The 22,289-nt window shown below is 54.5% G+C and overlaps 1 protein-coding gene across 5 annotated transcripts in view; it reads left to right on the top strand.

Annotated features, from left to right (window-relative positions):
* The window catches only part of CDK18 (cyclin dependent kinase 18), a 46,606-nt gene that overhangs the window by 19,686 nt on the left and 4,631 nt on the right, over positions 1-22,289 (top strand). For all 5 annotated transcript variants that reach the window (XM_054087323.1, XM_054087322.1, XM_054087321.1 and 2 more), the window contains exons 2-15: positions 9,444-9,598; positions 16,823-16,968; positions 17,449-17,574; positions 17,829-17,885; positions 18,586-18,700; positions 18,884-18,978; positions 19,085-19,147; positions 19,398-19,521; positions 19,609-19,729; positions 20,053-20,150; positions 20,383-20,488; positions 20,683-20,725; positions 21,568-21,658; positions 21,981-22,058. In XM_054087323.1, coding sequence (XP_053943298.1) covers positions 9,475-9,598; positions 16,823-16,968; positions 17,449-17,574; positions 17,829-17,885; positions 18,586-18,700; positions 18,884-18,978; positions 19,085-19,147; positions 19,398-19,521; positions 19,609-19,729; positions 20,053-20,150; positions 20,383-20,488; positions 20,683-20,725; positions 21,568-21,658; positions 21,981-22,058 — 1,387 coding nt within the window. In that variant the 5' untranslated portion in view covers positions 9,444-9,474. The remainder of the gene's footprint in view (positions 1-9,443; positions 9,599-16,822; positions 16,969-17,448; positions 17,575-17,828; positions 17,886-18,585; positions 18,701-18,883; positions 18,979-19,084; positions 19,148-19,397; positions 19,522-19,608; positions 19,730-20,052; positions 20,151-20,382; positions 20,489-20,682; positions 20,726-21,567; positions 21,659-21,980; positions 22,059-22,289) is intronic.

Below are 22,289 nucleotides of genomic sequence, written 5' to 3' on the forward strand. Positions count from 1 at the left end.
TTGCAGCTCTGGGAGTTCAGCGTGGGCTGGGAAAGAAGGAAAGCTCTAATTAAAAAAGAAAAAAAAAAAGGAAAAGGAGGAATTAAAATAGCAATTAAGAAGCCAGCAGACCCTAAGTGCACCACACTGTGTGAGCACGTGGATGACAGCGTCACACAGCTTCATCCAGTGGGACGGAGCTGCAGGTGTGCCAGGGAGGCTCAGTGGGGCTCCGTCCCTTCTTCTGTGGATCCTCCTTCATAGGATCATGGAATGGTTTGGGTTGGAAGAGACCTTAAAGCCCATCCAGTCCCACCCCCATCATGGGCAGGGACACCTCCCACTGGCTCAGGGGCTCCAAGCCCCATCCAACCTGGCCTGGAACCCCTCCAGGGATGGGGCAGCCACCGCTGCTCGGGGTGACCTCTCCCAGTGAAGTTCTCTCCCATTTAGCAATAAAGGAAGGGCAAATGCTGGCAGCCTCAGCTACAGGTTAAACACTTCCAGGAGAGAAAGTGAGAGGTGTTGTATTACTGAGAATGACTTTCTCTGGCAGCTGGAAGCTGGCACCCTCTTTGCTGTCTCTCCCAGGCATCTGGGAAAGCTGTCTGCCGGCCGGGGGCATGGCAGGGCTTGGGTTGCATTTCTGGAGTGCCTTTCATTCAGCAGGGTCCATGGATGCTTTCTTGGTTGTGTTTGTGTATTCAGGAGCCTCTGTCACTTCTGGGGTGTGACATGACAGCCAGGTAACGGGGAGGTGGTGCTTGGAGAGGGCAACACAGGGCATCAGGTCTCCAGGGTGCTCGTGAAGAGCAGGCAGGCTTCATAGCGAGCTCCTGCGATGTAGCAGGAAGAGCCAATATGCCTTGGATGCAGTTTGGATTGACTTAGTCATTTGTCAGTCAATAATTGAATGTTGTAAAAGGCAAGGACCAGACTGGCCTTTGCTGGTAATGTTCCTCTTCAATAATGGTGTTAATATTGCAGTAGCTCATCCCTGAGCTAGCGTGGTGTTCACAGTATGATGCTTGTTGTGAGGGACGTGCCTGCTGTGTAATAAAAGGATGAAAGGAGAAAGTGAGTCACAGAGAAGGGTAGGGAACAGCTAAATATCATGCAGCCGATCAGCAGCACCTTCAGGTGTAAAGCACTGCTGCCCTGGTGATCCCAGCACAGCCCTTTGCTCCCAAGCGTCACATCCAGCTTAGGTCTCCTGAGTTGTGGTCTCGCACCACCATACGAGCGAGGCAGTGCTGCCGTCACGGTGAACGTTACCCATGGGAAGCGTGCCCTGAATTCCCAAGCAACTGTAAATTAAGTCTCAATAACTTAGCTGCTGGAGCAAAATTGATAATCAAAGGGAGCATCTCTGTCAGAGCCAGATGCCGTTGTATTGGGCTCTGGAGGGAAACAGAGCACTGGAGCTGTGTCCAGGCACTGGAACAGGCTGCCCAGGGAGGAACAACATCCAGGGAGAACATCCAGGGAGAACATTGTTCCTGGAGGTGTTTAAAAGACAGGTAGATGAAGTACTTGAGGATATGATTTAGTAGTGGACAGGTCCGGTTGGGCTTGATGATCTCGGAGGTCTTTTCCAGCCTAGGGATTCTATGATTGTGTGAAGCACTGTGCGCTTTTGCTGAGGCTCGTTTCCCACTGCCTGCTCTTCTGGTGCAAACCAGCAGCGATTGATGGGGTGGAGCAGGGGATCTGCTGATCTACAGCAGCTGTGAGACCAGACCACTCATGCCCTGAAGATGATGAACGTACCATGGAAGCGCTGACACAACCACCTTTGGGGTGGCTCAGGACTGCTCCCAGACAATGCTAGCACTGAGCTCCCACCCGTGACTGGGATGAACACGCTGGCTGTTAGCAGTCTATTGTTGTTCCAGCCCAACACTGGACACTCTTCTCAGGTTAGCCTCAGCTGAAGAATAAGTGCCTAGTGTTTTGAAGCTGCTGGAATAATGACCATCATTTTAATGCCTTCCTTGGAGCTGCCCTGATCTCACCAAGAGCTGGAAAGGGAAGAGCCAAGTGAGAACTGCTGACTGCGTCGCACAGGGCTGTGGACACAGAGAAAGGCAAAATATACAAAGGCAGAACAAACCTCCTTTGTGTGCTCCTGTTACTGGGCTCATTGTCAGGACTGGGACAAACGAGACTGGAACTGAGCATCTAGCAAAACGGTTTTCCTTCCCACTCTCACTCATCCATCAAGTTCAGGTTATAAAGTCTCCAGAGGCTGGACTTGCAGGATCTGGAGCACAAGTCTTAGCGGAGCAGCTGAGGGCCCTGGGGCTGTTTATCCTGGAGAAGAGGAGGCTGAGGGGAGACCTCATCACTCTTTGCAGCTCCCAGAAAGGAGGTTGTGCTGAGGTGGGTGCTGGGCTCTGCTCCCAAGTGACAAGTGATAGGATGAGAGGAAATGGCCTCAAGTTGCGCCAGGGGAGGTTTAAATTGGATATTAGGAACAATTTCTTCACTGAAAGAGTGGTGAAGCCCTGGCAGAGGCTGCCCAGGGCAGTGGTGGAGTCCCCATCCCTGGAGGAGTTAAAAAAATATGTGGCCGTGGCACTTGGGGACATGGTTTTGTTGTCACGCTGGTGTTGGTCTGATGGTTGGACTGGATGAGCTTAGAAGTCTTTTCCAACCTTAACAGCTCTATGATTCTATGAAGTTTTCCATAGCATTCACTCTTCCCAGGCTATCGTGATGCCTCTGTACATGCTCCATGTGGCTTATGCTTTGCCTGCATCGTCGTCTCTTAACAACTTACCATGGCTGTAATTGCGAATGAGGGATGGAAACCTGTTGTGCTGCATGCTGTGCACCCCACAAACCGAGCTCCTGCCTGCAAGGATCTCGCAACCGAGGAAAATGCAAATAAATTGGAAGGGAGGAAGGATATGTTGTTGTTCATGATTTAGATTGGGAAAACGAGGCATGCCAAGAGGGTCAGAGCCAGTGTGGGAGCCAGTCTTGGCATTCGCTACAGGATTGTTTCTCCTCCCAAACCTCCTTCAAACTGCAGACGTGAGGAGGCAGGACAGTCATCTCCTGGCTGCCGTAATCACATTCCTTGTGAACTGCATTTGTGATCATGAAAGCCAGCAGCACAGGAGGAAAAGAAATTGCACTGCAAGGATGGGCTAAATCCCTGGAGACCCAAAGTTCCTTTTCCAATCACACCCAGCGCGGTCGCTACCCTGGATGATGGCTTTGCTCTTTGCTACAGGGCTCCTGTAGATTAATAGGAATTGATTGCACTCCCTTCCCCGCAGACCTTGACCTCCTGGCAGGGGCTTTGCTCCCTGTGTAGGAGAGAAATGTCCCCATGAATAGCAGAGCTGAGCGGTGGGAGGCAAATATGTGTGGAGGAGGGCTGGCCTTGCTCATGCCCTTCATCACTCACCTTTTGAGGAGAGTAATTGTGCAGAGGGCTCTGTCTGATGGACAGGGCGCCCTGCGCGTCCTGGAGGCTGAGCGGTACATGGTCCCAGCTCTGCAGGGCTGTGCTGGTCCTCGCTGCAGCTCAGAGCAGCCTCTCTCCATCTGAACTAATCTACCCCAGCACTGGACGGTGTTGAGCAGCATCTGTCGTGGAGAGGGAGTGGCTGGGAGATTGTTACCCCAGGGAAGGATTTCGTGCTGACAGCTGAGCAGATGAGGAGATGTTCATCTGGTGGTCAGGGGCTGATATCCTTCCCTGCCCCTCCAACCTTGCCCCTGTAGGATTCCCAGCTGCTGCAGAAAATTTGGCATAGCCTGGATGTGTGTTAGAGTCATCCTCGGCGTGCTGTGATCTCCCCAGAACAGCCCCAAGTCTCTCCATGTCCCCTGCCTTTACGCTTCTTGAGGTCCTGGCTCTGGCCCTGCTGGGGACATTGGGAGTGGAGGAGGAATTTGGGTTGTGCCGAGATCCTGTGTTCACAGGAATGTGTACTGTGGAGGGCTCAAACCTTTCCCATCGCTTGCATAGAATCGTAATCATAGAATCATGGTTTGGGTTGGAAGGAAGTTTAAAGCTTATCCAGTTCCACCCCCTGCCACGGGCAGGGACACCTCCCGCTGGATCCGAGCCCCATCCAACCTGGCCTGGAACCCCTCCAGGGATGGGGCAACCCCCACTGCTCTGGGCACCCTGGGCCAGGGCCTCCCCACCTTCACAGGAGAACATTTCTTCCTACGATCTTGTCTCAATCTCCCCTCTTGCAGCATGCGGTGGGTTTGGCAGCTCCTGTGACTTTTCTCTGCCCCTTCTCTGAGCTGGAGCTTGAGAAGGAGCCCATCGGCGGCCCGAAGCAGAGCCCGGCTGGTGGAGACGGCGGCCGGGCACGTGGGCTGTGCCGGTGAGCTTTTGTCGGGTCTGACTTTTGTCCCCATGCCTTGCCGTGTGAGGAGGGGCACGTCTTCAGCTGGTGCCTCGATTCGTTGTTTGTTTAGCCCTGTAGCCGCACGCAGTGTTGCATGAGAGCTGTGTTTGCAGAGCAAACAGGGCTGTGCGATCAGAATTCACCATTCCTCTGATACTTGCGGGAGTGAATCAACGCTAGCGTGAGCCGTAAGTGTTGAACAGGACTGTTCATTTTGGCTTGTAAACACAACTGCTAATCTGTCTGGGGATTAAAAAAAAAAAAAAAAAGAAAAAAAAGCTTTAAGAGCATACTTTTCAAACACTGCATCCAGCACGGCATCGCCAGCCGGGCGAGGGACGGGATTGTCCCGCTCTGCTCCGCACTGGGGCGGCTCCACCTTGAGCACTGGGGGCAGTTCTGGGGCCACGGGATAAAAAGGATCTGATGCTCCTGGAGAGCATCCAGAGGAGTTGGTGAAGGGTCTGGAGGGGAATGTGTGTGAGGGGTGGGTGAAGTCACTGGGTCTGTTCAGCCTGGAGAAGAGGAGACTGAGGGGAGAGACCTCCTCGTGCTCTGCAGCTTCATCACAGTGTCAGGAAGGGCAGAATGGCAGGAAGATGCCAGGGGAGGGTTAGGTTGGACATGGGAAAAAGTTTCTTCCCCGAAAGGGTGGTGGAGCACTGGAGCAGCTCCCAGGGAAGCAGTCACGGTGCCAAACCTGACAATATTCCAGAAGCATTTGGCCAATGCCCTCAGACACACGGTGTGGATGTTGGGCTGTCCTGTGCAGGGACAGGAGCTGGACTCGATGGTCCTCGTGGGTCCCTTCCAGCTCAGGACATTCCCTCCAAGCCTTCCACCCTTCCAGCTGGGAAATGGGGACAGGAGTCTATTAAAATGGTAAGGAGAAAATGGAGCCACTCCTCATCTGTGCAAAGCAATGAAGCGGTTCTTGCATGAAAGCCTTTCTTCTGAGCCCGTGCAGTGCGCTGAAGGGGTGAAGGGACAGTTTCATACGCTCACGATGGTTTCTCTGTGCCTAAGATTGTCATGCCTAAAATTGTGCCTCCTGCATCCCACAGCAGAGAGTCGGCAGGAGTTGCTGTGCAAATGCAGGAGAGATTCCTGTGGAGAATCCCAGCCCGAGTGCCTGTGGGAACAGTTCACTGGAAAATAAGGAGTGCAGTTGTTGCCGGTGCAGTGAACACGGCTTTGAGTACAGGGCTTAAAGAATCCCTAACATCTTGTCTTGATCATGTGAGGAGCTTTCCTGACGGGATTCAGCTTTGGGCTCTTTGAAGTGTTTTAGCCAAGTATTTACTATCTGACTCTATTACAGTAAATGCAGATCATTCACACTGCTGGCTTTAATCCCTCTGCCTTGGCTGAATTCCAACACGAGTGATTTCATTTGTACCTGTTGATGCCTAAATTCCTTCTTGCCACTTTAGACTGCTTCTTCCCGTCGCATCCAGGCAACATCATGTTTCTGCGTGTTGTTCGTCAGCCGGCTTTCCATCCTAGAGCTGACTACAGTCCAGGGGCTGCTGTAATGCCCTTGGAGATCCTTCAGGCTCTAAAACAAATGATGTCATTGCTTTGCTTTGCAAGTGTCAGTTTCCCTCTAAAAGTCAATGAATGCCTCTGCTTCCTTTAGTGCCCTAAAGGTGTTGGAGAACAAGAGGCAGTCTCTAGCAAGTCTTCCTTTGAAATCCAGGCCAGGGAAAGGGCTGGGCTGCTCAGTTTGGCTGTAAAAGGGGGTGTCTCGTCTACAAAGAAATGCAGCTGGAGGGTGGAAGAAGCCCCTTGTGCTGCCCAGGGAGGTGTGTGGGGAGGGGTGCCCCCAGGGACCCTGCACTGACTGCCCTGGGATGCGCTGCAGCCTTCTGGCATGCAGGGGGGAGATGCTGTGCTTACAGAAGGGGAACAAAACCCGGCTTTGAGGCACCTGGATCCCAACAGCCACTCGGGGCAGGATGAATTCCTCTCTGGGAAGAGCTGGAGGGCTGGGAACAAGAACAGTCCCATAAATTCCTGCTGACAAATGCTTTCATGTGAACCCCATCACCAGATGCCAAGTAGGGCCAGGTCTAGCTGGAAAAAAACAACCACAATTGCACAGAGCCATAAAGATAATGAGCAGAGGGCAGGAGAGGCTGCATGAGGCATAGCAAGAGAGGTAGCGAGCGATGTCGGTGCTATTTTTACCCCCACCCCACTTCCTCTCCGAGGAGGTTTATATTTAGCAGCCTGTAGCTGCTAGCGCTCCACTATGGGGGGGAGAAGGATCCCTACTGCAATTTGTGGAGCACAAGTTGTTGTTCATGCTGAGGTGTTTGCCTTCTAAACCACTCACACCGCTTTGAGGAAAGCGAATGGGTGGGGAGGGAGATGGCAGGACCCTTTCTTCTCATCTGCTTCTTCATTCACCTGGAGATGGAGTATCTTTTATATTCCTTGTATCTTCCCTCGTCCTGAAGTTGAGGACCCTTCTGGAGGTGATGGATTGGCTTGGTAGGGGATTGTCTGAGGAGGAATTGCGCAGCAGCTCACGCTGAGCACCTTCCCAGGACCTTCTGCTGCTGCAGTGTGGCTTGCTCTTGTTTCCAGGGATGGGGACTCTGCTACCTCCCTGGGCAACCAGTACCAGCGTTTCACCACCCTCATTTCCACACACCAGCAGTGCCTCAGTTAAAACTTGCTCAGCTTGCAAGGCAGGGAGCCAGGTCAGAGCCGTGGGCTGGGAAAATGGTCTCCAAAGCAATCGTCAAGCAGAAGGAACAGCACTGCCTGGAGACTTGGACAGGCTGAGAGAGTTGGGGTTGTTCAGCCTGGAGAAGTGAAGGCTCCGGGGAGACCTTAGAGCAGCTTCCAGGACTGAAAGGGGCTCTGGGAAAGCTGGGGAGGGGCTCTTGATCAGAGAGTGCATGGATAGGACGAGGGGGAATGGTTTTCAGCTGCAAGAGGGGTGATTGAGATGAGATATTGGGAAGAAATGTTTTCCTGTGAAGGCAGGGAGGTTCTAGCCCAGGTTGCCCAGAGAAACTGTGGCTGTTCCATCCCTGGAGGTATTCCAGGCCAGGTTGGATGGGGCTTGGAGCAACCTGATCAGGTTGAAGATGTCCCTGCTCATAGCATGGGCTTGGAACTGCATGGTCTTTGAGGTCCCTCTGGACCCAAACCATTCCATGATTCTATGATGGAAGCACCAGCGTGGAAACTCTGTCAGTGCTGCATTCACTAGTGCCAGAATCTTTGTTGTCAAAGCAGGCTTCTGTAGTGCCGAGAAATCATTTAAATGTCTGAAGCCTGATATGGATGTGCCTGGCGTCCTCCTGACGTGCTTCACAACTCAAAGCAGCTTCCAGCTTCCCTTCCCACCCCAGCCCTGATTCCAGGTACGCAAACATTGCTGGCGAGCCTTCAGTACTAGGGTTTCGCAGCATTGACGGTGAGAGATCCCAGGATTCAGGTGAATCCCAGGATTTTCAGGGGATTGCACCCACCGCGGAGTGCCATGCCTCACAGCAGAGCTGGCAGACAGGCAAACGGAGTGTTTGTATTGCTGATGGATAATCTTTTAAGCTTTCAGATGCAGGCATGTCAACCCAAGTGTTCCCGTTGCTCTGGCGACCTGATGCATTAGCTCCCGGATGCTATGTCTGATCGCATCAGTCTGGAATGTGATCACCGTTTGTTTGTGCGGATAAGCTAGGAGGGGGCTGGGAAGGAGTAGAGAGGTCGGTGGGGAAGAGGGCTGCTCAGCTGGCAGCTGGGACACCCAGGAACAGGGGGTACTACCTGCTCCGGGGATGCGGGAGAGGTTACGGGATGCATGTGTTGGTGCAGGAAAGAACCACTCTGTGTAGCTGTTGCTGCCTGTTTGGTACCAAGGGATGATTTTCCTCTTGAAATCTCACCCTGCTGGGTGAGAATAGCATTAAAGCAGTCCAGTGCTGTTAATGGAAAATCCCCTGCCAGACAGGTTGGAGGGTTGAGACTGGAAAGGCTGGTGGAAGAGCAGCCCAGCATTCAGCATATCGGGAAGAGGAGAGGGAGAGACTCAAACCTCCTGGCGCTTGGGACTGGAAGCAGCAGAACTGAGGCTGGTTGGGGGTGAGACACCGATATCCGCAAGTCCAGGGAGCGAGGAGCATTGGCTGTTTGCTAGGTCTGTGCTCAGCAGGAGGAACAACACCTGAGAGCATCAAGGCTGATGGGAAAACCAAACTGTGCAGAGAGAGCTCTTGCAGCCCGGTCCTGTCTGTGTGCTGAGCTTCGGACAGGCCTGGCAAGAGCCAAAGAGAAGGCAAAGTCACGTGTGGCTCTGAGATGCCCAGAGCAATCTCCCTCCGCCTGCTCACTGCTCAGTCTCGGCACACTTCGCCATGTGCCCCTTGAGGGGTTTCTTCCTTTAAGGGGTTTATTGCTCTAATCAGATCCCTGGCTAAGGCGATTCTGATGCCCATACAGGATGAATCATTCAAGAGCTTGTGAGCAAGCTGTGAGCTCGGAGCATCTCCCGTTGCTGTGGCTCTCGGGGTTCCGCCAGCGGGTACTGCGTCCTCTCAGAGTTTTGCTGCTGGCTCAGGAAGCCTTTCTTGCAAGGACAAAGCAGAGACCAAGCTGTCAGTGGAGAGGTGCCTCCTTGTGCAGGGAGGAGTGCAGTACTGAATCTTTTCCAGCACGGTTTACTCTTTCTTGCTTTCTTTCTATTTCTGCCCTGCTTTCCAGGCACTCTCAGAGCTTCCACAGATGCTGTAGAGTGCAGCCTATGCTGGTTCTCATGATTCAGTGTGTACAGCCCCGTGCTGGGCTCACCTCTGAAACCCAGCTCGTAAAAGCCCCCTGCACCTCTTGACCACAGTTGACTGTTAAACACACAAGGAACCCGATTCCTCAAGTGGCCGCGTGGCTCCTCTTTTGCTCTAACACAGCAGCAGTGCCTCGGAAAAGAGAACATCCCGGGGGATCCCTGAAGATCCACAGCAGGGGAATTTTGGGTCCGGGTGCTGCCAGCCCCAAAGAGCAGGAGCTGAGGAGTGGGGCGCCATCCTGTGCAGCATCCAACCCTCTCAACCTGCCCTTTTCCCTTCCCCGCAGGGCTCCGACGTCCCTCGCAGCACAAGGTAAAATGAACAAGATGAAAAACTTCAAGCGGAGGTTTTCACTCTCAGTTCCACGGACAGAGACCATCGAGGAGTCACTGACAGAGTTCACGGAGCAGTTCAACCAGCTCAACAACCGGAGGAATGAAGGTAAGGAGCCCCTGGGCCCTGCTAGGGCTGGCTGGGAGCATCCGGGGTCAGCGCTGCCAGCAAGCATCTCCACTGCAGCCCTCCAGGCTTTGCTCTGGGTGTGTTGACACGTGGAATGTTACTGCCCCTTCGCTTTCCCCAGCTATCCAGCAGAATTAATAGTACCTTGTCGTTAAATCTGATCTGAAGAGAGATTTATACTTGCGTAACGAAAGCCTTATAGGAGGGGAAGGTGTTTGCACAAAACGGAGAGGAACAGCACAGCTGCGGTTAAGGTAGAGAGTGGGAAAGCGTGGGATCTCCTCCTGCCTGCCCAAAAGTGACTGCAGTGTCTGAGCCCCCTCCAGAGCTGCAAGCTGACCCTTCCACCACACCAAAGCGGATGCTCTCTCTGTTTAGGGGAGCATCTGGGGCTTGCTAACCCATCCCTTGCTCCTGGACCCACAGCCTTCTCCTGGTGTGCAGTTTTCAAGGTGCCAGGGAGCAGGGAGGCTTAGGGTTAACACCTCCGTGAGCTGAACAGGGCACATCCCTTCTGCAAACAGACTGCAGGCTGGGGCAGGCTCTGCTTCTCCAGCCACGGGCATATCGAGGGGGAGGCAACGCCGGAGGCGTAAAGTTGGAGCAGATCGCAGCCGAGGTCGCTATGCATGGGCAAGCAGGCATTGCTGCTGACAGGCAGGTGTTTGGAAACCTGATAAAGTTAGATTGCATTCATCCGGGGGTAAATTCACTGCTGCGGGTGCACGGCTGAGCTGCTCCTGGCGATCACGTCATTTGCTGCTGCCGCCTGCCAAGACGACTCTCTTTGCCACAGTGCAGCCCATTCATGTGTCAGCGCCCTCAGCTCCACTCAAGTCACATTCAAACTCTTTTTTTTTTTTTCCCCCTCACCCTGCAGCCACAATTGCTAGAAACTTTTGCTGCAAGGAGGGGCTGAGCCCATGATGTAATTGCCTGGCACTTACATCTGCCCCAGCAGCAAGGGATTGTCTCTCTGCCAGCTAACCTGCTTGAAAGGAGAGATGCAGTAACCTAATTTAGAGCTGGCTTTCCTCGCTCCTGCAGCTCCTGATGCTCTTCTTTATCCCTCCAGACACCCAGGCTGCCCTGAGCAACATCCCTTCACAGCCTCCTTCGCTGTTCCTACACGGCCCCCTCCCCTCACACCCTAGCAAGCAGCAAGGGCTATAATTAGACTTGAGCCCTTAATTAGATGTGTGGAAGCTGTGAGGATAAAATGGTGCGAGGCTAAGAAAGTTCCTGGCGCTGACAGCTGCTCCTGCTGTGGCCTTCCTTGGGGGACCTCTGCTCTGGGATGTCTGAGCCTGGGTTCGTTATCTCCGCCGTGCAATGGTTTCTCCGTTCTGCTTTAATGAAGTGTTGGTCACGGTTCTTCTTTTGCCCTTGAATGGCAAACAGGCGCAAGCAGCATCTGCCCACCCTCCCATCTATTTTTGCTCCTGAGGTAGCCAGGAAGGAATAAGAGCAAACTCGGGGCAGGCTGAGCCCGGGGCCAGGACCAATGGTGTTCTCGACGCCATGGGTAAGGGTTGGACCGATACTAGACTGTGGCATAGGGATGGTCCTCATGACTGGACCCAGGAATGCATGAGGGGCTCGGGATGTGCCAGCAGCACCCCGTGGGGTACAAATCCTCAGGTACTGCAGCAGGGGCAGCCCCCACCGGTTCAGCGCCTCCCTCCCCACATGGATGCAGCACGTCCTGGCCCGATGCCACGGCTCTCCCTCCCCGGTGCCCCTCTCCTGGTGCACGAGTCCCAGTTTGCACCCTAACCTTCTCCCACGCTGTGAAACACACGGCTCCCACCATACCCACCACCCTGTTCCTGCTCCCTCCTGCCCAAGATCTCTTGATTAAGTTTCCCATGGGGATTGTAAACAACTCTGAGAAGTCACCTCCACGGTGCCCTTAATCTCCGTCTCCTGCTGGCTGCGGCTGTTGTTTACGAAGAGCCCTGACAGCCGCGTTTGTCTGAGGCGTTTCTTTGGCTGGTTAATAAACCCCTCCTGGCTGTGAGCTCTTTCCCCACCGCTTTGAGCCTGGAGGACTTGTTGGGTCTCGGCAGGGGGAGGCGGGAGGCATCGGTGCCAGGGGCAGAGCTCCAGCATCCCGGGGCGAGGAGGCCTTTGGCCATGGTGTGCGAGCGTTACGCTTCAGATGCTTTAGGCTCTTGGTCAGGAGCGGAAGGGTAGGGAGACGGGGAATGGTTTTAAGGTGAAAGATGAGATCTTAGGAAGAAAAGTTTTGCTGTGAGGGTGGGGAGGGTCGCCCAGAGCAGTGGTGGCTGCCCCATCCCTGGAGGGGTTCCAGGCCAGGTTGGATGGGGCTTGGAGCCCCTGATCCAGTGGGAGGTGTCCCTGCCCATGGCAGGGGTGGAACTGGCTGGGCTTTTAGCTCCCTTCCAACCCAACCTGTTCTATGATTCTACGAAATCAAGTTGTAAAGAGGCAAAATGACTTTGGTACAGTTGTACTGGTAGTGGAGCTGAGGGTAGAGGTATGGCCGTCTCCCTTGTGCTGCTTCTCTTCCTCATGAAACAGGAAAAAGCTTTCTTTCAGGCTTCACCTTCCCCGCTCAGGATCTCTGGACTGTCTGGGGCTGTCTCTGCCCTGCATGGCACCAGGCTTGCCTGCAGTCATCTTTCTCTCCCGGTGAGCTGCTGACCCGTGGCAGTTCAGCACTGCGATCACTTGTTCCGGGACAGAGTGCTAATCACAACCGCACATCATTTTTCCTTTCACCACCTCACACAGCTCCTCAGGGAATTTCTTGCAGTTTTTTTTTCCCTCCAGCATCAGCAGTCACAGGTTATCAGCATCCATAGGTCGTGGCAGTCTGCAGATCCTACATTTAGGTGGCTGTGAGTGCCTCCACCTTCCTGGGGGAGAAGAGTGGTGTCCTCCGCCTGCCCTGAGGGAGGTCAGGCTAGAAACCTCTTCATGAGATGCTCCAAAAGCATGTGTAGAGCTGCTCTGAGTCTGGTGATGGGACAAGGGAAGGCTTTCTTGTGGGTACAAACCTGCCTCTTCTGTTGTTGGTGTGGTGGGAAATCCCCAGCCCTGACCTCTCCATCCTGTCACACTCGTGACCTCTCTTTCAGCCACTGTGGCTGATAAAAGGAGGCTTGAGAGAAGCTGAGCTGGCAAATGGAAAAGCAAACAGTTTTCCAGCCTGGACACATCCCATCTCAGGCAATGTCACCTTGGCAGAGTCTGGTGATGGAGAGAGGGGAGGGGAGTGTCTGTTGTCAGAGCCTGGTGTCCTTGCAGCCTTCCTTGGAGCATCCGGTACCCCTTCCCGCTGCCCACATCCCTCCCTGGGCAGCACAGCCTTTTCTCGGCTGCAGAGGCAGAGGTGGAAGAAAGCCCCTGGGCTAAGGAGAGCACAGGCTGGGTCTGTGCAATGTCTGATATCCTGGACAAAGGCCAGCACCGTCTTCACACCTTCGGAGATCATAGAGTCATGGCATGGTTTGGGTTGGAAGGGACCTCAAAGCCCACCCAGGTCTATGCCTGCCGTGGGCAGGGACACCTCCCACTGGCTCAGGGGCTCCAAGCCCCATCCAACCTGGCCTGGAACCGCTCCAGGGATGGGGCAGCACCACTGCTCTGGGCAGCCTGTTCCAGGGCCTCCCCAGTGTTAGGAAAACGTTTCTTCCCAAGATCTCATCTCAATCTGCCCTCTTTCAGCTTCATGTTTACTCCAGGCTCGCGTTAAGGTGCTCTTTCCTTTCTTCCTGGGCTTCCCCAGTCACACATTCCTCTCCATACTGCAGATTTTCAGAGGGATCAGGTCTTGGTTGCTCCCGTTTGCTTTGATGAGAGCTGGTGGCATCCAGCAGTGGCTCATTTCTGTGCCAAGGCTTTGCCCCAAAACAGCTCCTGCCGGGTCTGTCCTCTGAGGCTGAATAAGGTCTCAGTGTTGGGGCTGCAAAGCCTCTGCAACTCCCATTTTGCAGTGGCATAAACCAGAGCCAACAATGGCCTTTAGAGCCCAAGGGCATGAAGAAGTGATGCTGAGGTGAAGGAAGGGGGATGAATAATCCGAGATCTGAGTGTAACAGAGCTACAAGAGGAGAGTTCACACTTAGCAAAGTAATTAAAAGTTAGGAGTCAGGCAAGCAGTGAAGGGTTCTGGCCCCTTTCCTTGGGAGATCAAAGCTTGTTTTGGCAGAGACAGTGTTTAAATATATTTATAAAAGAAGGCGGTAGATTCGTCAAAGGCAGCCGCCGTGTCTGTGGTCTCACTTTAATTTGCTTTGATATCCCATGCAGCCTCATTATGTGCGGAGTGCCGGGACTCACCGTAACCCACATGAAATGCCGAGCAGAATCAAACAGGCCCTCGCATTTGCACGCCCACAGCTTCACGTCTCCTCCCGCAAGCGCCCAGCGAGGTCCCCCAAGCCCAGGGGCCAACCCAGATCTGCAGGACTGGGTACCCCCCAGTGCTGAGCCTCTCCTGGTCTGGCCCCAGGGCAGTCAAAACACCTCTCCCCCCACTTTCTGTGTATTTTTATGTGCTTTTCCCCTCCTGTGATAGTTCACAGCTTTTCCATATCCCGTTCCCCTTTGCATGTGTTGGAATGCCCAGATATTTTTATTTTTTTTTCTTTCAGATAATTTGTTTAGGAAGTGAGCAAGTTAAAAAAGATTTGATCCAATTTAATGGATCCATGTTAAATTTATACCTGTGGGCAATTCAGGGGAAGTTTCCTGAGTGTTCCTGCACAACTGTCCCCCTGTTCTGGAGCCCAGGGATTCTGGGAGCGGCTGAGGGACGTGGGGCTGTTTAGTCTGGAGGAAAGGGGGCTCAGGAGAGACCTTGTCACTCTCTGCAGTTCCTGGAAAGGAGGTTGTGGTGAGGTGGGTGTTGGTCTCTTCTCCCGAGTAACAAGGGATAGGATGAGAGGAAATGCCCTCAAGTTGCACCAGCGGAGGTTTAGATTGAATGTTAGGAAAAAAATCGTTAATGACAGAGGCTGCGAAGGGCAGTGGGGGAGTCCCATCCCTGGAGGGGTTCAAACACCATGTGTCCCTGGCACTTTGGGACGTGGTTTAGTCGTCACGGTGGAGTTGGTCTGATGGTTGGACTGGGTGAGGTTAAGAAATCTTTCCCAACCTCAGTGATTCTGAGTCTATGAAACAGATGGTGAGAAAGAGACAGGAACCAGGGTTCCACAGCAGTCCTGGGAGAAGAGGTGACTCTGCCTCCTTCTCGTCTGTCTGCCCAAAAGCTTCTGGCACTGTTTCAGACGCTTACACCCGGGCTGAACCCTGACTTAGGTGCGGGTTTGTCTGTCAAGGCAGCCCTGCATCCCTCAGATCACAGCTCCCTCGGTCCCCCAGTCCCCATGGCACAAAACTGCATCTTCTCCCAGGTCACTTGCCTGCCACCTCTCATCCATCAGATGAGCAAACTGCAGCCAGGTCCTCATCCTGCTCACTGCCCCGTGAAAGCCAGCCCTCCCTCTCCGGTCTTTAGATATGAGATCATCGCTGGCTGCCTGAGCGCATCGGGATCCGTAGCTGATATCTGCATTAGGTGTAGTGGGGGATTGTGTCCGTGCTGCTCAGGGCAGGGGCTTGGCAAGGGGCAGGGCTCGCTGGCTCAGCCTGGGGCATCACAGGGGTGAGTTTTCCTCCTACAACATTCCTCCTTGCTGTGGGGGAATGACTGCAGATGACAGCAGTGGAAGGCACGGATCCTTGGTGGCAGGGCCACTGCTAATGTGGAGGGGAGCTGCAAAGTTTAAACGAGAGACGAAAGAGCTGTGACCACTAGGAAGGGGCAAAATGGTCATGCCTGCTTGGCCCCACACCTTTCCGGAGGGAGATGCCCCCAGCCCTTGGGGTGCTGCTGCTCCTCCACCCCAGCACAGCCAGTTAGTGCTGCCTCCTTCTGAATTGTAGAATGACGGAATGGTTTGGGTTGGAAGGGACCTCAAAGCCCATCCAGTTCCACCCCATGCCATGGCAGGGACACCTCCCACTGGATCAGGGGCTCCAAGCCCCATCCAACCTGGCCTGGAACCCCTCCAGGGATGGGGCAGCCACCACTGCTCTGGGCACCCTGGGCCAGGGCCTCCCCACCTGAACAGCAGAACATTTCTCACTAAGATCTCATCTCAATCTCCCCTCTTTCAGTTGAAAACCATCCCCCTCGTGCTGTCTCTGCCCAGGGTCCAGGCGACCTGCCTTGAACTCCTCGGTGTTTCGCTCTGCTGCTCTCTGGGTCTGTGCGTGCCAGAATGTTCCTGCCAACCAGCTGTTAATTACAGAGTGGGGAGGTTTAAGTGCAAGCCTCAGGCTGAAGACCAGAGGGAGCTCAATGGCTTATTTTGTTCTGATTTCTTGCTTCTTTCAGGCTTTCTTGGGTTTGGTGAGGCTTAACACCTGGAGTCCCAAGCGAAGAGCTGTTTTCCTGAGCTGCTTTGCTTTTCAAGAGAGCTTTTGTGCTTCTCGGGACTGCGTGTCTGCTAAACGCAGGTTGGAGCAGGAAAGCCCGGGGTGCTTTGTTTGGCAATGAAAGACTCCACAGCCTTTAATCCCAAACACCTTCTTCTGAGAAACAGTCAAATCGCTGGAGAGGAGTCCCCTGATGTCTGTTTTGGTGGTTCCTGAAGCAGATTAGGTCCATGTGCTTGTAAGCTCTCCAGAGGCAGGGCGCTCCTTCCGTTTTGCTTTGGCACCGAGGGATGCAGAGCCACGGGCCTTGGTGTTCCTAAAGCCCATAGTGTGTTTTGTCTAAGGTGCCGTTGGTGAAGATAAGGCTGGGAAGTTAAGATGGATATATTCACCCCTGTAAACCCCTGTGCTGCTGCGGAGAAGGAGGAGTGAGCCGCTGGGCAGGCTGAGCACGGGACTGGGACGTGGGAATCTGGGTGGCCTTGGGTGTGAAGCAACTCCCCTGTCTGCATCCCCCTCCCCATCTGCAAGAGACCTTCATTGCAGGGGCCTGGGGGTGCTCTGGGGGTGCTGCTGAGCAGAGCTGCAGTGATGGTGGTGCACAAGGTGTCTGGAGAAAAAGCAGGTGTTCCCTCTGTCTCCAGGATATAGAGAAGGAAGAAGACTTTGCCACGGCCCCAGGGCGTCTCTGGACCTCCCTGCTCTGTTCTCACTCTTTTCTCCAAAGTGCTTTGGGTCTTGACACCCCTGCTACCTCTCCAGCAGCTCACTCTCCTTTCTCTTTGCCCTCAGACCTAGCTCAAGGGCACCTGCAGCTGGGACACCTGGGCAGGGACTTCCGAGCAGACACCAGCCCCATCTCCCCCTCCGAGGTGGAAGACCAGTCCCCGATGGCTGTGCGCTACCGCACCAACAACCAGCGCCGCTTCTCCATGGAGGCGAGTACTGCTGCAGGCTGGGGTGGGCAGAAAGGATGTGGCAAGATCTGGTTGTCACCTCCCTGTTGGCTGGAAGAGGCGGTGTTTGATTTGTGAGGCACTCTCAGACACGAGCTGTGACGCCCTCTTGGGTACGCTCGGCACGACTCCCGTGGCACCCGACAAAGCCCAGTGCGCATTGCCATGCACGAACTGCACTCACACTTGCCCTTTTCCTGTGATTAAGGGTCCCACAGATGCTGCTCCCATTGCTTTGCCATTAATACCAGCTCTGGTGAGACAGCTCTTCCCCTTGGATATCTCTGCGGTGTTTTCACCAGCTGCAAGGCCAGGTTGGATGGGGCTCGGAGCCCCTGATCCAGTGGGAGGTGTCCCTGCCCATGGCAGGGGTTGGGACTGGATGGGCTTTAAGGTCCCTTCTGACCCAAACCATTCTGTGATGCTATGATTCATCACCTGCTCTTCTGTCCCTCTCCGCAGGATGTCAGCAAGCGTCTCTCCCTGCCCATGGACATCCGCCTGCCCCCCGAGTTCTTGCAGAAGCTGCAGATGGAGAGCCCAGAGTTCCCCAAGCCCCTCAGCAGGATGTCCCGACGGGCATCTCTTGTAAGTCTCGCTGTGCCGGCTGCGGCCGCCCTGGGGTGTGGGGTGCAGGTGCCATCGAGCAGCCAGGTGGTTGTGAAGGGTTTGTGATACGTTCTCCGGTCGCCTCCACTGCTTCTCTGGGAAAGGAACAGACTTTGTGTACTTAGATCAGCTCTGCCTTGAGTGAGCTGCCCCCAAAGCTGTTACTGCCCAGCAGCCTTCACCTTCCCCCAGAGGAGGTATCTCCCAGTGATGCTTTTCTTTCTCTCTTACAGTCAGATATTGGATTTGGGAAGATGGAAACCTATGTTAAACTGGACAAACTGGGAGAGGTGAGTAGATGCCTGTACCCTGGGCTGCATCACGAGCAGTGGGACCAGTAGGATGAGGGAGGGGATTCTCCCCTTCTACTCCACTCTAATGGAACCTCACCTGGAGCCCTGTGTCAGGTTCTGGAGTCTTCAGCACAGGAAGGGTATGAATCTGCTGGATTGAGTCCAGAGGAGGCCACAGAGATGATCCAAGGGCTGGAGCACCTCCCATAAGAGGACAGACTAAGAGAGTTGGGGTTGCCCAGCCTGGAGAAGAGAAGACTCTGGGGAGACCCTAGAGCAGCTTGCTCTAAGGGACTCCAGGAAATCTGGGGAGGGGCTCTGGATCAGGGAGGGCAGGGATAGGATGAGGAGAATGGTTTTCAGCTGAAAGGGGGGAGATTGAGATGAGATCTTATAAATGTTTTGCTGTTCAGGTGGGGAGGCCCTGGCCCAGGGTGCCCAGAGCAGTGGTGCTGCCCCATCCCTGGAGGGGTTCAAGGCCAGGTTGGATGGGGCTTGGAGCCCCTGAGCCAGTGGGAGGTGTCCCTGCCCATGGCAGGGGGTGGAACTGGATGGACTTTGAGGTTCCTTCCAACCCAACCCAAACCATTCGGTGGTTCTATGGAATGATCCTTCCTATGAACGTTATGCGCTCCATCAGGACTGTGCCACCCTGGCAGATGGTCTGCATGGCATGTATTTTCTCTCTTCCCCCCAGGGCACTTACGCCACTGTCTTCAAGGGACGCAGCAAGCTGACTGAAAACCTCGTTGCCCTGAAGGAAATCCGCCTGGAGCACGAGGAAGGGGCACCTTGCACAGCCATACGGGAAGGTGAGTGCAGGAGGGGCTTTTGTCCGTCACAGCCCTCATGAACAGTGCCAGATCACGAGCAGATTTGGGATGGGTGGTGCGGGCGGGGGTATAAACCTGTGCTGACGGTGTCCAGGTCCACATCACGATGCTGTGCAGTGTCCAGGTCCTGCTGCTTCAACTCGCTGTCTCCTCTCCTTGCAGTGTCATTGCTGAAGAACCTGAAACACGCCAACATCGTGACCCTGCACGACATCATCCACACGGAGCACTCTCTCACCCTTGTCTTCGAGTACCTGGTGGGTCTGGAGGAGCTTCCAGCGGGAACAGGGCGTGGTTGCCTTTCTGCAGGTGGATCATGGGGGCCCAAGAGAAGGAGAGGCTAATGAGTGCTTTTTGTTACAGGAGAACGACCTCAAACAGTACCTCGATAACTGTGGGAACCTGATGAGCGTGCACAATGTGAAGGTAAGACGGTGGATATGAGGAACAATTTCCTTACCGAAAGAGTGGTGAAGCCCTTAAAGAGGCTGCCCAGGGCAGTGGTGGAGTCTCCGTCCCTGGAGGGGTTCCAAAAATGTGTGACTGTGTTGCTTTAGGACATGGTTTAGTCGGCACGGTGGGGTTGGACTGATGGTTAGCCTGGATGACCTTAGAGATCTTTTCCAACCTTGATTCTTCTGAGATTCTAAATGCAAACCCCTTCTCTTCCCCACAGATTTTCATGTTCCAGCTGCTGCGTGGGCTGGCTTATTGTCATGGGAGAAAGATCCTGCACCGAGACCTCAAACCCCAGAACCTGCTCATCAACGAGAGAGGAGAGCTCAAGCTGGCTGACTTTGGTCGGTGGGCTTCTCTGGGGGAGACGCAGCAGTGCAAGGAGGTGCAGCTGTCTGCAGCTCCTTGATACCCATCCCTTTCACCCTCAGGACTAGCCAGAGCCAAGTCAGTCCCTACAAAAACATATTCCAATGAGGTGGTCACGCTGTGGTACCGTCCCCCTGATGTCTTGCTGGGATCTACTGAATATTCCACACCTATCGACATGTGGTGAGCAACAGCTCCAGACTGAGCTTCGCAGGTTCTCAGAGATGGTGGGTCGGGCGTTTCTATCCTTCTGCCGGTGCAGCATCATGCATGTTCTCAGCGTGGTTACACCAGAGGGTGGTGGACTCTCCCAGAGGTTTTCCCTGTCCCTTGGGGTCTTTGGAGCAAACTGTCCACATCAGGGATGGATGGTTACTGTAGCAGAGAAGGGACACTGCTCCTGGAGCTCGTTTCCCTCTCCAGGAAACTCAGCCCTGGCCCAGGGGTGGTGGGACATCCACAGGGCTTCTCCCTCACTAATCCCAGAGCCTCTGCTGCTGCTCTAGGGGTGTTGGGTGCATCCACTACGAGATGGTCACCGGCCGGCCCATGTTCCCGGGCTCCACGGTGAAAGAAGAGCTGCATTTGATCTTCAGGCTGTTGGGTGAGTCTTCTGCTGTCTCCCAGACCCCCACGCGAGGGCAGTGGTTGACTGCAGGAGCTGGGAGGGCGCAGGGAGCTGCTGCAGAGCCTTGGTGACCTGGCAGAGCCTGGGGACAATTCTCCTGGGGAAATTCGTGCCCTGTCTCCTGGGCAGAGTGCTGGCACTTGCATGGATGAGGCTCTTCTCTCTGCACCAAAGGAACCTGACAGGTTTCTTTCTCTCCCTCTCCTAGGAACTCCAACAGAAGACACCTGGCCTGGAATAACGTCCAGCGAGGAGTTTAAAGCTTACAATTTCATGCAGTACCGAGCTCAGCCGTTAATAAATCACGCCCCAAGGTACCTCCTGGAGCAGGGACACATAATGTTGTAGGTGGGATCTTGGGGAGACCAGTTCTGTGTTCTCCTTGCGGTGGTGGCAGCTGAATGCAGCCATGCGCCGGGGGTCCGGGCTGCCCCTTGGCCCTCGCACTGACGATTGCAACGTCTCCTGCGTGCAATAATGCTGCTCTTTTATTTCCTCCTTCTCTCAGGCTGGACTCGGAAGGCATTGACTTGCTGACGAACCTCCTTCTGGTGAGTGGTAGAGCAGTCCAGGTGGATAGCAAAGGGATTTGCTGAAGGGAAGGTACTCTGGCTGCCTCCAGGATGGTTTTGGAGCCGGGCAGGAGAGGAGCTGTGACTGCAGAATAAGCCGTGGCCCTACAGCTATAGATGCTATCCCAAACCACCTCCCATTAAGGATGGTGAGCTGTCCTTCACCCCGTGTCCTCTCAGACACAAGTGAGAGGGTGCAAACCTGATGATGTGTGAGATACGGCACGGCCGGTGCGCTGCTGTGGTCACACAGTGCGTGCTGTGCCTTGGGCACATGCGAATGGCACCAATAACTGCCCGCACGCCCCGCTGTGGTGCCCGGCGTTTGGAAACGCCGTCACCCACACAGCATTTACATGTGTGTGTGCACACCCCTTGTACGCGGCCTCTGTGCCCTCTCGCGTGTGCAGACTGGGTGTAGAATGGGTCTTTGAGGAGCAGCCGAGGGCCCTGGGGCTGTTTAGCCTGGAGGAGGCTGAGGGGAGACCTCGCCTCTCTCTGCAGCTCCAGGAAAGGAGGTTGCGGTGAGGTGAACGCCGGGCTCTTCTCCCAAGTGACAAGTGATAGGATGAGAGGAAATGGCCTCAAGATATGCCAGGGAAGATTTAGATTGGATATTAGGAACAATTTCTTTACTGAAAGAGTGGTGAAGCCCTGGCAGAGGCTGCCCGGGGCAGGGGTGGAGTCCCCATTCCTGGAGGGGTTAAAAAAATCATGTAGACATGGTTTAGTCATCACGGTGGTGTTGGGGTGATGGTTGCACTGGATGTTCTTAGAGGTCTTTTCCAGCCTTTATGATTCTGTGGTTCTGTTGTTTGCAGTACGAAGCCAAAGGCCGGATCTCGGCGGAGGCAGCGCTGCGGCACGCTTACTTCAAGAGCCTGGGAGAGCGGGTGCATCTCCTGCCTGACAGTGAGTGCACGCTGTCCTCTCGCCTGGGGGTTGTGGATCAAAGAGCTTCTGTGCAGCCCGAGGGTGGTGGTTTGCAGCCAGGTCCTATCCGATGCCTCGTCTTTACTCCCCCAGAGGTGCTCCTGCAGCAGAGTGGGGGTGGGAGCTTGGCAGCTGCGAGAGCAGGAGACGGTTTGGGTAGGACAGTATAGAGGAGGAGTGCCAGAGGGAGGCTGTGATGAGGTGCGGTGCTGCGCTTGGGCACTGCTGTCCCTCCTGGCTCCGGGGTTGCAGAGCGCTGCTGGCTCAGCCGGGCTGGACTGACCCCTTTCTCTCTGCCTAGACGCCTCCATCTTCTCCCTGAAGGAGATCCAGCTTCATAAGGATCCTGGCTACCGAGGCTCAGCATTTCAGCAGTCAGGTAGGACTGAGGAAAACAGTGCTGACCTCTCCCAGGTGGGGCTGTGGACCACAGGTTATTCCCAGTGGGTCCTGCTCCCTGCTTTAGTCCACAAATTACCCCTGGGGCATCCTCACTTGTCACCTACAGTGCTACCAAAGTCACATCTAGGTGCCTTGAGGTGCAGCTCCTTCCTCTGGAGCTGCTGTGGGCTTGTAACTTCCTAAACCAGAGCTCTACAGGGCTCAGCTT

This window comes from Cuculus canorus, chromosome 24, assembly GCF_017976375.1.
Source record: "Cuculus canorus isolate bCucCan1 chromosome 24, bCucCan1.pri, whole genome shotgun sequence".
Classification (NCBI taxonomy): domain Eukaryota; kingdom Metazoa; phylum Chordata; class Aves; order Cuculiformes; family Cuculidae; genus Cuculus; species Cuculus canorus.